Source organism: Schistocerca nitens, chromosome 11, assembly GCF_023898315.1.
Source record: "Schistocerca nitens isolate TAMUIC-IGC-003100 chromosome 11, iqSchNite1.1, whole genome shotgun sequence".
Classification (NCBI taxonomy): domain Eukaryota; kingdom Metazoa; phylum Arthropoda; class Insecta; order Orthoptera; family Acrididae; genus Schistocerca; species Schistocerca nitens.
In genome coordinates this window covers 60,908,891-60,922,484 of record NC_064624.1, presented here as the reverse complement: position 1 = coordinate 60,922,484, position 13,594 = coordinate 60,908,891, and the positions used below count along the sequence as shown (strand labels likewise).

At 46.3% G+C, this 13,594-nt stretch overlaps 1 protein-coding gene across 1 annotated transcript in view; it reads left to right on the top strand.

The window, feature by feature from the left end:
- Positions 1–11,392, top strand: part of LOC126212624 (ankyrin repeat, SAM and basic leucine zipper domain-containing protein 1-like) — a 46,281-nt gene extending 34,889 nt beyond the window's left edge. The window contains exons 2-3 of the mRNA XM_049940052.1: positions 11,011–11,162; positions 11,271–11,392. Of these exons, the coding sequence (XP_049796009.1) occupies positions 11,011–11,162; positions 11,271–11,392 (274 nt within the window). The remainder of the gene's footprint in view (positions 1–11,010; positions 11,163–11,270) is intronic.
- Positions 11,393–13,594: the final 2,202 nt, after the last annotated feature.

The window sequence follows — 13,594 nt, the reverse complement described above, 5'->3', positions numbered from 1 at the left end:
GTTGCTAATTTTTTTCTGATTGACAACCATATATTATCTGCATTTCCACAGACAAATTGATGTTCATCTCTGTCAATCAGGTTGCAAGTGGTACACGAAGGGGAATCAGCCAGATGAATGGAATGTAGACTGGAGTTCGTAGAAAATTTCCTATTCACAAAATAATACCACAATGACTAGGCCAAATGGCGGATCGACACTGGACCAACATTTTATACTCATAAGGCACCTGAGAAACTTTGGATCGATTTTTCACGGGATTTTCCGAGTAGTGCGTCCTAATATTTTAACCACGTGTGGTGTTAGGGGTCCATGCAACATTTCGGACAAATCTCCGACCCCGTGGTCGTGCCGTCTCCTTGTGAGTTATGGTGGGGAGGTGGCTGATCTCCACGTTACCTGCGTTTACGTTTAGTGATTTTGCTGTCTCCTCTTCGTTTATTGCTCTCACGTCAAACGAAAACAAAATTGATTTCCGTGGCCGGGAGCTATCAAGCGAAGTAAAATACACCGATGAGAGTACAGTAGACTAAAATATGTTATTAGTTTCAGATTTTGTTTTATTTCCACCTTCCTGACAGTCGGGCCTTAATCGCCTTGCAGAACAATAGTTATTTTTGTCGGTTTGCTGAAGAAATTTGGCTTTTACTAAGCATCCTCGCTGAGGCAGTGAATTTATTTATTGAAATCCACATTATTGGCTAGTTTCAGCTGTTTGCTGCATTTCAAAAGTGCACGTTTTCATCCAAACAATTATTATGTTACTAACACCTGCAAACGCGATTTAAGTTTTGACAGAAACTTGTGCAGTTTTTAGGTATAATCTACCGTGGTTGCTTACATACTTAAGTACTCTCCCCATAAAATGCTGCAGGAATGCAATTATGCGAGACGAAATCCAAAAATGAGAGTATGTTCGATATCTGGCCTTAGGGTTTACACAAATTTGTGAATAGACCCGAAATACTATGAGCGTAGAATCGCGAGTGGAGAGACACATCCTGCAGAAATCTGCGCACTATACCGTGTTGCCCGTTCGTGCAGCTGCCTCTTAACGTGATTTTATTTCGGCGATAACAGAACCAAGTCAGGAGCACGCCTTAGGTAGCCAAGGTGGCCAGTGAATGTCGATATGGACCAACAAAGAAATGTTTCCAAGAGGTTGTAATCGATCTCCACGGAATCGGAATTTTCCATTAGTGTGCAAAGGCCTTCATTACGACACAGTCATGAACCAATGCTCTGTGCAGACGGGTGTTCATTTGGAATGATTCTTGTGATGGTCGGGGCTAGGTTCTCAGATAAGGCAATCAATTTAAGAAGTACAAACAGCACATCTTCACCTCTGATGACGTTATTTGAAAAATGTAGTGTTGCACTGTGGTTGCAAACGGACGTAAGAGACGTCACTTTGCTACTTGTTGCGCGAGAGTCCTTATAGGTTGGGCCATGACGGAGGCCTAATCATGCCAGATTGCAAGTCAGTCACCAGTGAGCTTTCTTACGCGAGAGTGTTTTTTGATGAATGTGCCACTCATCGTGCAAGATCACTGGGCAGCTGATTCTTATTTTATTTCGGCATGAGATGTGGAAAATATCAGTGCTGGACTGAGATTCGAACTCGGATCTCCCTTTTCGTCACGTCTGATGGCTTGGTGTTGATACTTTCCACCGTTCGCTGCGCGGTCTGCGCGGCTGGCCCCGTCGGAGGTTCGAGTCCTCCCTCTGGGATGGGCGTGTGTGTCGTCCTTAGTGTAAGTTAGTTTAAGTTAGATGATGTAGTGTGTAAGCTTAGGGACCGATGACCTCAGCAGTTGGGTCCAGTAAGACCTTACCACAAAAAAAAAGTTCCACCGTTCCGTTGTTTCCCCACGATTCCAAAGTCGTTACCGTCTTGACGAAAGATGCACGACTGGGTTCGAATCTTGGTCTGTCTTTTCAATTTGTAGCAAGGACACACCAAACTTCATGTGACAAATTATGATTTTTGACGCCTCTCCGTACTTTGTCAACAATAACAATGGGTATGGGTTTCGATTTAGTCAGAGGCTGTTGGCTAGTGTTGAAAAAGAATGTCAGCGTCTCTTTTCATGTAGTCGAACGGTATGTGCAGGGTTCGATTCCCAGTCGCCACAGGAGTTTTCGTCGTGTCATTTCCAAACCAGACACGCGCACATTCCGCTGCTGGTGAAACGAACGCCAGTGTGCCTTCAGCGGCCGCCGCGTGCGGACCTCTGCTGCGAGCTGCGGTGAGTCTGAGAGCTTATCGCAGCTCTCCGCTGCAGCCTTTGTGTCTTGGTAAATGTCGGGAGATGCTAGCATGAGTCAGCTCCGCATAGCAGACACAAACTGGTCGACTGAAGCGCGAAAAGGTCCAACAAGCAGTCCAGAAATTAAATGAAACTTCGGAGGGAGGTTCCAGTCGCACTACTCAGCCTGGACCTGTCATCCACACACCAGCCGCCGCCAGCGCGCCCGGCCCCGCGGATGTACAGCGAGACGCAAGCGCAGCTCCCCACAGAAACGCGCCCAACAGCCGCTGATGGCCTGTTCAGGTTTCTGCTCGCGAAGAACTGCTCGGATGAGGTGGCGGCGGATGGGGAAACGGCAGAAACTCGTTCAGCTTCCAGAGGCGCACCTGTCAGTCTCCGGTAACGAACGGTTACCTCACCCAGACCCAAGTGGCAGGAGGCGGATACGTATGTCACATTTGTCAATACGTTTTGTACTGAGTGTATTCGATGAAAGAGTCGAATATATGAAATGTGGTACATTACGAACCCATGTCAAACTTAGAGGATTGCACCTTTAAACATCTGAAAGTATGTAGCGTGAAAGACTTCATGTATGTGGCAGACACTGATGTTATTCCACTTCAGGAACTAACGGCCGCTGCGCTACACGATCTCTTGGGGTATGTCGCTGTAATTAATACTGGAACTGGAATTGAATTGGAGACAGCGATACTCTCGAAAGAGTCAGCCACGTTGAACAACTCACAAATAATAGAAACAATCTACATCTACATCCATACTCCGCAAGCCACCTGACGGTGTGTGGCGGAGGGTATCGTGAGTACCTCTGTCGGTGCTCCCTTCTATTCCAGTCTCGTATTGTTCGTGGAAAGAAGGATTGTCGGTATGCCTCTGTGTGGGCTCTAATCTCTCTGATTTTATCATCACGGTCTCTTCACGAGATATTCGTAGGAGGGAGCAATATACTGTTTGACTCCTCGGTGAAGGTATGTTCTCGAAACTCCGACAAAAGTCTGTACTGAACTACTGAGCGTCTCTCCTGCAGAGTCTTCCACTGGAGTTTACCTATCATCTCCGTAACGCTTTCCTGATTACTAAATGATCCTGTAACGAAGCGCGCTGCTCTCCGTTGGATCTTCTCTATCTCTTCTATCAACCCTATCTGGTACGGATCCCACACCGCTGACCAGTATTCGAGCAGTGGGCGAACGAGTGTACTGTAACCTACTTCCTTTCTTTTCGGATTGCGTTTCCTTAGGATTCTTCCAATGAATCTGTCTGGCATCTGCTTTACCTACAATCAACTTTATATGATCATTCCATTTTAAATCACTCCTAATGCGTACTCCCAGGTAATTTACAGAATTAACTGCTTCCAGTTGCTGACCTGCTATATTGTAGCTAAATGATAAGGGATCTTTCTTTCTATGTATTAGCAGCGCATTACACTTGTCTACATTGAGATTCAATTGCCATTCGCCCGCATCTTGTGGTCGTGCAGTAGCGTTCTCGCTTCCCACGCCCGGGTTACCGGGTTCGATTCCCGGCGGGGTCAGGGATTTTCTCTGCCTCGTGATAGCTGGGTGTTGTGTGATGTCCTTAGGTTAGTTAGGTTTCAGTAGTTCTAAGTTCTAGGGGACTGATGACCATAGATGTTAAGTCCCATAGTGCTCAGAGCCAGCCAATTGCCATTCCCTACACCATGCGTCACTTCGCTGCAGGTCCTCCTGCATTTCAGTACAATTTTCCATCGTTCCAACCTCTCGATATACCACAGCATCATCCGCAAAAAGGCCTCAGTGAACTTCCGATGTCATCCACAAGGTCATTTATGTATATTGTGAATAGCAACGGTCCTACGGCACACCCCTGCGGCACACCTGAAATCACTCTTACTACGAAAGACTTCTCTCCATTGAGAACGACATGCTGCGTTCTGTTATCTAGGAACTCTTCAATCCAGTCACACAATTGGTCTGATAGTCCATATGCTCTTACTTTGTTCATTAAACGACTGTGGGGAACTGTATCGAACGCCTTGCGGAAGTCAAGAAACACGGCATCTACCTGTGAACCTGTGTCTATGGCCCTCTGAGTCTCGTGGACGAATAGCGCGACCTGGGTTTCACACGACCGTCTTTTTCGAAACCCATGCTGATTCCTACAGAGTAGATTTCTTGTCTCCAGAAAAGTCATTATATTTGAACATAATACGTGTTCCAAAATTCTACAACTGATCGACGTTAGAGATATAGTCTATAGTACTGCACATCTGTTCGATGTCCCTTCTTGAAAACAGGGATGACCTGTGCCCTTTTCCAAACCTTTGGAACGCTACGCTCTTCTAGAGACCTACGGCACACCGCTGCAAGAAGGGGACCAAGTTCCTTCGCGTACTCTGTGTAATATCGAACTGGTATCCCATCAGGTCCAGCGGCCTTTCCTCTTTTGAGCGATTTTAATTGTTGCTCTCTCCCTCTGTCGTCTATTTCGATATCTACCATTTTGTCATCTGTGTGACAATCTAGAGAAGGAACTACAGTGCAGTCTTCCTTTGTGAAACAGGTTTGGAAAAAGAGATTTAGTATTTCGGCCTTTAGTCTCTCATCCTCTGTTTCAGTAGCATTTTGGTCACAGAGTGTCTGGACATTTTGTTTTGACCCACCTACCGCTTTGACACAAGACCAAAATTTCTTAGGATTTTCTGCCAAGTCAGTACATAGAATTTTACTTTCGAATTCATTGAACGCCTCTCGCATGGCCCTCGTCACATTACATTTCGCTTGCGTAATTTTTGTTTGTCTGCAAGGCGTTGGCTATGTTTATGTTTGCTGTGAAGTTCCCTTTGTTTCCGCAGTAGTTTTCTAACTCGGTTGTTGTACCATGGTGGCTCTTTTCCATCTCTTACGATCTTGCTTGGCACATACTCATCTAACGCATACTGTACGATGGATTTGAACTTTGTCCACTGATCCTCAACACTGTCTGTACTTAAATCAAAACTTTTGTGTTGAGCTGTTAGGTACTCTGAAATCTGCTTTTTGTCACTTTTGCTAAACAGAAGAATCTTCCTACCATTTTTAATATTTCTATTTATGGCTGAAATCATCGATGCAGTAACCAGTTTATGATAGTTGATTCCCTGTTCTGCGTTAACTGTTTCAAATTGTTCGGGTCTGTTTGTCACCAGAGGGTCCAATATGTTATCGCCACGAGTCGGTTCTCTGTTTAACTGCTCAAGATACTTTTCAGATAAAGCACTTAAAAAATTTCACTGGATTCTTTGTCCCTGCCACCCGTTATGAACGTTGGAGCTCCCAATAACTAATAAACCCCTCCCCCCGTGTGTCTGCTCGGACCTTGCTGAAGGAGCGGCCACATGTCCACTCACAGGCAGAGCGGGCGATGCCACACGGCCAGCCTCCACATTTACCCTCCGCCTTGTGCGCCGCGAACGCCGCTGAACCCGCCACTCCCCTTGGGGAGAGGGTGGCCCAACCGCGCCCGGTACCCGCGAGGATGTCTCGACAGCATGGAGAGTGGGTGACGCATGTGTAACACCTGGGGTGTACCTTGCGACGCGCCAGACTCCCCACTGCCGCTACACTCCGAGGCAGCAGCCTGAAGACGGCTGACCGCGGCCATCAACACGTTCAGCTGTTCGCGAACAGTGGCCAGCTCCTCCTGCGTCCGTACACAGCAGTCACACATCCTATCCGTCCTAAGAAATCAATTTACTGTGGAGAGTTAATCAACTTTTAACTAGACTGCTAATTCACTAAAGGCGGCTGATAGTTGACTTAACTGTGGTTACCAGACACTTCCTGTAGAAAACAGTGAAAAAAGCACTACCAGTCTAAGGACTGTATTCAAAACACTAGCACTGCTGGCACTATGGCTGACTAAAGGGACTCTTGAGATCAGTTAGTGTCCTGAATGGTGGTTACAAAATTAATGGTGAGCGTTCTTGCCTGGAGAGTGAAAATGATAATGCATGAGGTGACTGGCCCGTATCGAGCCACGGTGGGTAGAGACAGAACAAGTATTCAAACTGCCCGTGAATATAGAGACATGGTAGCTGCGGCACATGTTCTCACGCTCGAATGCACCGTAATGTCGCTCGATTTCGGGAATGCTTTCTCTAGGGTGAATCACCAGTGCCTTCTTGAAACAATGACTGTACTGGATTTTCTGCAATATTTTGTCGAGGTAATTGGTATAATGTTGAAGAACAGCAGTTTGCAAATCATGATGAGTGGTCAGCTAACAAGGCAGCTCGCACTCAAGAGTTGTGTGCGACGAGGTGGTCCTGTGTGGAGGGCCTCGTTCCCCACTGCCGCTGCGGCCCTGCTAGCCACTCTGCAGAAACAGCTACGAGGGCTGCACGCATGCACACACACACACACACCGCCAGAATATCATGTGTAGGTCATACACAGGTGACGTGGATGTAGTGATCGTTGGCGACAGCGACTGGGAGAAGGCACTGCAGGTCATCAGCAAATCCGAACTTGCATCAGGTGCGAAGCCGAGCAAATCACACGTGGAATATCTCTGCAAAACACGGGAGACCTTAATGTGTTGCCCCATATGGAAATTTTGGGTATCAGCTACAGTTACATATAAATCGTACTACAGCTGCAAACTCCACGAACATCCTTGCCAGTCTGCCAGCTAGCGCCAAAGAACATAGTGTGAGAAGACTTGACGATATCCAAAAGGCACACTTTTCAAATATGTACGTGGTTTTTAAAGTCAACTGTGTAGCAAAGGTTTTACCCAAACCACGTGAAACAGCAGCAAGATTTCTCTCAGCTCGTAGTAACATTTTCAAGGTAAAGTTTGACACGCTGACTTCAACTGGAAATGGCGCGGGGGGGGGGGGGGGAGGGAGGGATCTCACAGACGTTGGGAGAACATCACAAGCTGTATTCGTGTGTTCCACACACGAGATGCGGAAGAAGACTCACACGACCCTGGTGTCTCACTTAGCAGACGAAATTACTCCCACTGTCTTGAATCCAGCCATAGATGCACGGCTTTTATCATTTTGAACAATTTTGATTCGGTTATACTCGAACCAGAGTTCGCCCATCGAATATGGTAAAAGTTAGGAATATATGCGTGCAATTAACGGAAAAGGAATGCGGAAATGTGACTGTACAAAAGTAGCTGCACTACAGATGGGTCATTTGGATAAACATCAGCACCCCTCACCTACCAACAAGTGTGAAACCTGCTCGGTAGAGGGCAGTAAACAGGAAAGTAGCAACCAAAGCGAAACTTCAGGCAGTCCACCTAGGTGATTCGCCAATACGTGATAATTGCAACCTGATAGCAAGTGAAGAAGACAGGTTTGTGAGCACTGAAGTGGAGGATATCCGGGGACTTATCAGACAAATGTTGGCCGCGATAACACCAACATTATTTGCAATATCTTGCCTGACGATTTTCTGAATTCTATCAAGGTGACATGTCATTTAGAATAAAGAAATGCTGTAAAGTGGCTAAAAGGACGAACAACGTGTCACCTGCTAACAGAAGGAAACAAAACAAAACAAAACGCACGCCGGGCACAAGCGAACAACGGGGCGGCGCGTCTCGTCCAATCCGGCCGCCCTGGGTGTGCATCACAGAGGCGAAAAACTGCAGGAGAAACTCCGCAAAATTTTTTGGTACGTATAGTTACGTGAAACAGTGTGCAAACTGAATAGAAAGAGACGTAAACGCAAGAACAACATAATGAATCGTGCTGAACCTCTTTTGTCTTTAACACTATTTTTTACTGAGTTATGCCGGCCGAAGTGGCCGTGCGGTTCTAGGCGCTGCAGTCTGGAACCGCGAGACCGCTACGGTTGCAGGTTCGAATCCTGCCTTGGGCATGGATGTGTGTGATGTCCTTAGGTTGGTTAGGTTTAACTAGTTCTAAGTTCTAGGGGACTAATGACCTCAGAAGTTGAGTCCCATAGTGCTCAGAGCCATTTGAACCATTTTACTGAGTTATTCATTTATTTTTAAGGAAACAGAAATGTACACTAAAATAAGTGGATCAGAAGCGCACCCTATTTCGTGTTGAAGGCATCTCGGAGGAAAATTTTGTCCTCACAACAAAAGACATGGTACTGCTTAGTACATTTTATTTTACTTTATTCCGTATGCCACAACTTGTTTTAACCAGAAGACGGGACTGCCCTCATTTCTTCTTTTCTGTGTTACATTCATCGTTATCCGAAGCATCCAAAATGGCAGCATGGAGCTTCCAGCGAGTGGATTGCTCGGAGTTAATAGAGGACCAACATAGCAAAGAAACCTCGCGAAAATTATGCATTGGATTAGGAAGAAGATACTGCGAAATAAATTGGAAAGCCAACCAGAGTGAACACGAACTTCGAAGCCGTCGCCCACAGCTGACATAGTTTCTGTGCAGACAGTCTTCTGGATGAAGTATCAAAAATAAAAAAATAAAAAATATTCCACGAAAAAAACGGAGTGACTCGGAGTCATGTAAGGGAGGAGGCGTCGTGGCCAGGCCCCGGAATGGTTAAAAAATTAAATGAAAGAAAAGGGGTTAAGGGCGCGAGTTTCTAGTCTGCACGTAGTGTGTTCGAATCCGCAACTTACATGAATTTAAATTCGTGATAAAGGTTGCTAGTTAAAAAAAAAAAGTTGAAATGATTCTAGCTACCTATGCTGAAGTTCAGGGTTCGTTTCTTACATCCGGCAGTCATTTTCATCCAATAGAAGTAGCAGCTGTCCCACATCTGGTAACCTGGAGGAGAGTCGGTACAGGCTGGGCCCTGACAGAGGAGGAAGTCATGATGCATTTCCACTGCTTCATTGTTTCCACTTGCCTGCAAAGCTATAAAGACGTTCACGAAAGACATGTTTGTGGGGTTCGAATCCTGTCATGGCACTTTAAGTTGCAACACATGCACACGAAAATACATGTGAGATATTATGATTTTTAATGCCTTTCTGCGCTTTATCAACAATAATGGTGGGTTCTGGATTCGACTCCCTAGTCAGACACGCAGCTTTTCGTCCTATCATGTCAGTTTCAAACATGCCACTCACAGCTACTCGTGAAAGAGGATAGTACAGTCAACGTGTCTGTGTAGTCAACAACTGTGTGTACAGGGTTCGATTCCTAGCCAGCGGAAAATTTTCATAATTGTATTTACAATACAGACATGCGCACATTTCGCTGCTAATGAAGTAAATCATTATATAACGTCTACGCGTGACTAGAGGTCCGTGTCGATAGGTGTTGGTTTCGAATGCCCATAACACAAAACACTTTCGTCTCCTGGGTTTAGTTTGTCATCTCGTTGCTGGTTAAAAATAACGATTTGTAACGTTTGATTGCGCTCAGTTAACCATGCAATTAAGTGCTTCGTTCGAATCTCCAGGAAACACACAACTTTATGGCAGATCATTTCGAGTTTGAACCTGCACACATTGTTACTTGTGACTGAAACCGTACTTGAGATATTTCGTCTTTACTTGCTGGATTGCATTCCCGGATAGTAGCGCAGTGAGAAAACTTTCGTCGTGTCATTTAAAGAAGGATGCTGCTTTCTGAGGTTTCATTTATTACAATAAATTTGAATATGCGAGCGTAATGTCTGTGTAGCGTCCAATAACACGTTTCCTGGTATTTGCATTATCGAAGTGTCAGTTTGCATGTAAACTTATAATCACAGAGAGCAGTTTTCTCTTGTGGCCTCATGCAGTGAACATTTTGTACAGGCAAAGACTGTACCGAAAACAGAACAGAGGAACAATGTTACGAGGACTGATTACAAATCAGGCGAAACACAATTCAAATCGTTCCGTAAAGTTTCTGGCGTGCAGCCGCATAAATTCAGCCTCTTCTCCTAATATTTCGGCCGGACACCGTCCCGCCATCCCCAGAGCGAGCCGAGGTGACTGACGCTGCCGCACTTGGTCCGTCCTTTTAAACCCGAGGACCGAACCACTGAATTTATGCGGCTGCACGCCAGAAACTTTATGGAACAGCCCTTAGGCCGCAAAAACATTAAGATGGACGACAACTGAGATCGTTCAGATGATTTTGAGCATGATAGCACATGTTAAATACATGTGCGTATGCTATGAGGCCATAAAATGTCACACACACACACACACAGTTCTTTTATGGGGGTGGTGTTGCCGAGTTGGTGTTTGTTATCTCTCACATGTTTTGAATAAATTGTTGTCTATGTGTCAGAAAGCTTCAGTGTTTGGTGAGGCTGAATGAAGAAAACTGCCGGTAACTGCAGTGACATTTTTTTGCCTGCGTAGCAGGAAAGTGTCTGTTTGAAAACCAGGAGACGGGATTCTTCTTGTGTGTGACCTCTGGCAGTGAAGCTGCAGACAGAGACCAGTGTTAGCTGCAAGAAGCCTGTCCTGTAGTGGAGGTGAGCGACTGGTTAGGTGTAGCGTCCCGAGAGCAGAGGAGCTGACTTGCAGGAATGAGTGTGACAAAATGTGGTAATGAAACTCTTTCAGAGGTTGTATAATGCTATTTGTAATGGACGATGAGTGAAGATTTTCTTATGAGGGAGATAGAACATTTGCAGTAATTTAATACATACACACAATTGCGCACTGTTTTGTACTGTAGGAGGGGGATACGGTAGGTTTGTTTCAGGACAGATCTGTATTCACAACAGTTGTTTCCTCGTGTGGCTGTTTTCCTCGTTCTGTGTGCTGTGTGTTTGTAGCAGAGAGTGGCAGTTTGTGTTTTGTGTAGGAGCCTCTCTGCAGAGGAGAGGGGCAGTAGGCTGGTCCAGGCGGCTGAGCGGGGGGCAGTGGGGGCGCTGAGGGCGCTGATCGCCGCAGGGGCCGATGTTGCGGCGAGGGGCGAGTGGGGGCGGACCGCCCTGCACTGGGCAGCGCGCAGGGGTGACGTCGAGGCGGCGAGGCTGCTGGTGGGGGCGGGGGCGGCGGTGGACGCCAGGAGTGACACTGGGTGGACGCCGGCGCATTACGCGGCACTCTTTGGCCGCGCAGAAGTGGCGGCTGCGCTGCTCGACGCGGGGGCCGACAGGGGGTCCACAACTGGTGATGGGCGGACAGCGCTGGACATCGCCAGGCAGTACAACAGGAGGCGGCTGGTGGAGATGCTGTCATGAGGCAGCCCGTCCAGCGAACTCTGTGCAAAAAAACAGGAACTGAAAGAGTTTGTAGGAGAGTAACATTCATAATTTTTAAGTAAAGATCCAAAGAACTCAATCCTATTGTGACTCACTAATTTCAGCCCTCCTCAAGTAACATACAACACACACATAAGGAACGTTGTAGCAAAAGCCAGACAACGCCAGATAACAGCAAAATAATTCAGGTAACAATGGACAATCCTTCTCTCAAGAAAAATGTCTCGAGTACACTTCCAGACTAAACTTGGCAAAAGTCAACAGTTCACTGTGAACAAACACAACTTCTCTATAATATCTGATCGCTGAAAAGCATTCCACACCAGTCAGCAAGGTGCTGCATCAGACTATTCTAATTTGCAACATACCGAGATTAACGGTATATCAGTTCTATCACCAGAATTCTCGCTCCTGATATCAGACTCAATTTACTTCTCCATATTCAGCAAACATTCTACTCTACCGTACCTGTTGTGTTTAATAACGATGCGTAGCGGTATTCACACTACATAATGCGACCATCATCTGGAACCATACAGTCAGTCCACATTTAACTAAACACAGAGCACAACATCACACGCATACAAAATGTGAAGGAAATCCTGTCTATCTGGTATTGTTGTCTGTACTTGACGCAAAAGATTGCAACAAGCAAAGTAATTCTAGTTGTATTCGAGACAGAACACTGAGCCCGAGTTTCAGCACACGAAAGCAATTTCGCAACGACGCACACGAGTCTCGACACTCATCGGTCACAACGGCACAGCTGAGACGGTGACGCAAGTCGTGCAACTACAGGTAATAAAATTACACTTACTTTCACTCATACATCGAGTAAGTAAGTGTAGTGGAGAGTGTACGCCTGTCAACTCAGTTGCTGTCACCTCACTTCATTCCCTGTGGCGCTGCTGCGGTCGCAGCTGACGCAGCTCGCCACTCTCTGCCAGTCCGTGGCTCCTGCCACAACTGTCAGCCGCCTCTCTGCTTGTGAGGCGCCAGCAGGCAAACGGCAGAACAGTCCGTGAGGCCATCACTCAAACTTCACTCACAAAGAGTACTGACAAGGCGCAGAACAAATGCTCAGACACAACATTGCCCTCACGAATCTTTTCAACAGTAAAATTTCTTCTCCGAGACCGTCCTTATTAACGTCTACACTGTAGCAAGATTCGTCGTTTCCCACAAGCTCTTGGACCGGAGAATCGTGTTCGCTTACGTAGTTCCACGGGAAACGGAATGTCTCCGTGTTGCGTGTGGCTGCACGCATTACAGTCAAGTTCCCTACAGCTGTGTAATAACGTGCCAAACATTTAGCTGAAAACTGTTCCTCGAGCTATGGTTTAAATCGTCCCCTGCTGCTTCATCAACAAAGCGTTTTCTTCTGCCTTGCGTTTCTCTCAGTTATCAATCATTACATTCACTTCAGGTGATATTCCAATATTTTCTGCTACTTTGCAACTTCCTGCGTAAATAGTATGCCAACATTTCCCAGCTGATTTAATTCTTCCGCGAGACTCTTATTACTACTACTTGAAACAATGTTTCTCCGGTTTGAAGTACAACTTCACGTATGTTTATTGCACGTAATAATTTCAAATACTTATGAATGCTCCTTAGTTCAATGTGTTGCTCCCGCAGTCCAAGTTATTAGCAAGTTCAACCGCCCATTGTAATCCTGGCCAATTCTCGGCAAATGGATGCATGGCACCTACCCACACAGACCCTCTCGTTGCCGATATTTTCTTTTAAAACTTTACGTAGCTGCCACTTTCATTTTAAATGAGTTTCTTAGAAACATCAGCTGTCCTGAAAACAGAGGAGAAACGTCATGGGGAAGTATCGCAGTTAACTCGAGTGCTTCTTTTTGCCTCGTCTTCCCCACATGTGGCACATGTAAGCTGACGTTTCGTTGCTCTGTGTGCAACTATGACTTCCAGATCAGACACAATCTTACACACCGCCGTGATGTTAAACGCTCTTAGTGGAGGTAACAGAGAGCCATGTTACGCATCTCGCCGAAAGTTCGGGACGCGCCTGACGCCCTCCACCTGGTGTTGTCTGCTACTGCGGCTCACTGGAACGGCACAGCACGCTACAGCAGAGGGGAAACAGCCCAGAACTCCATCCCCTTTCCTCGCATCGTCAAACACGCCGGAATTCACTGCTCATATCGCTCAATAA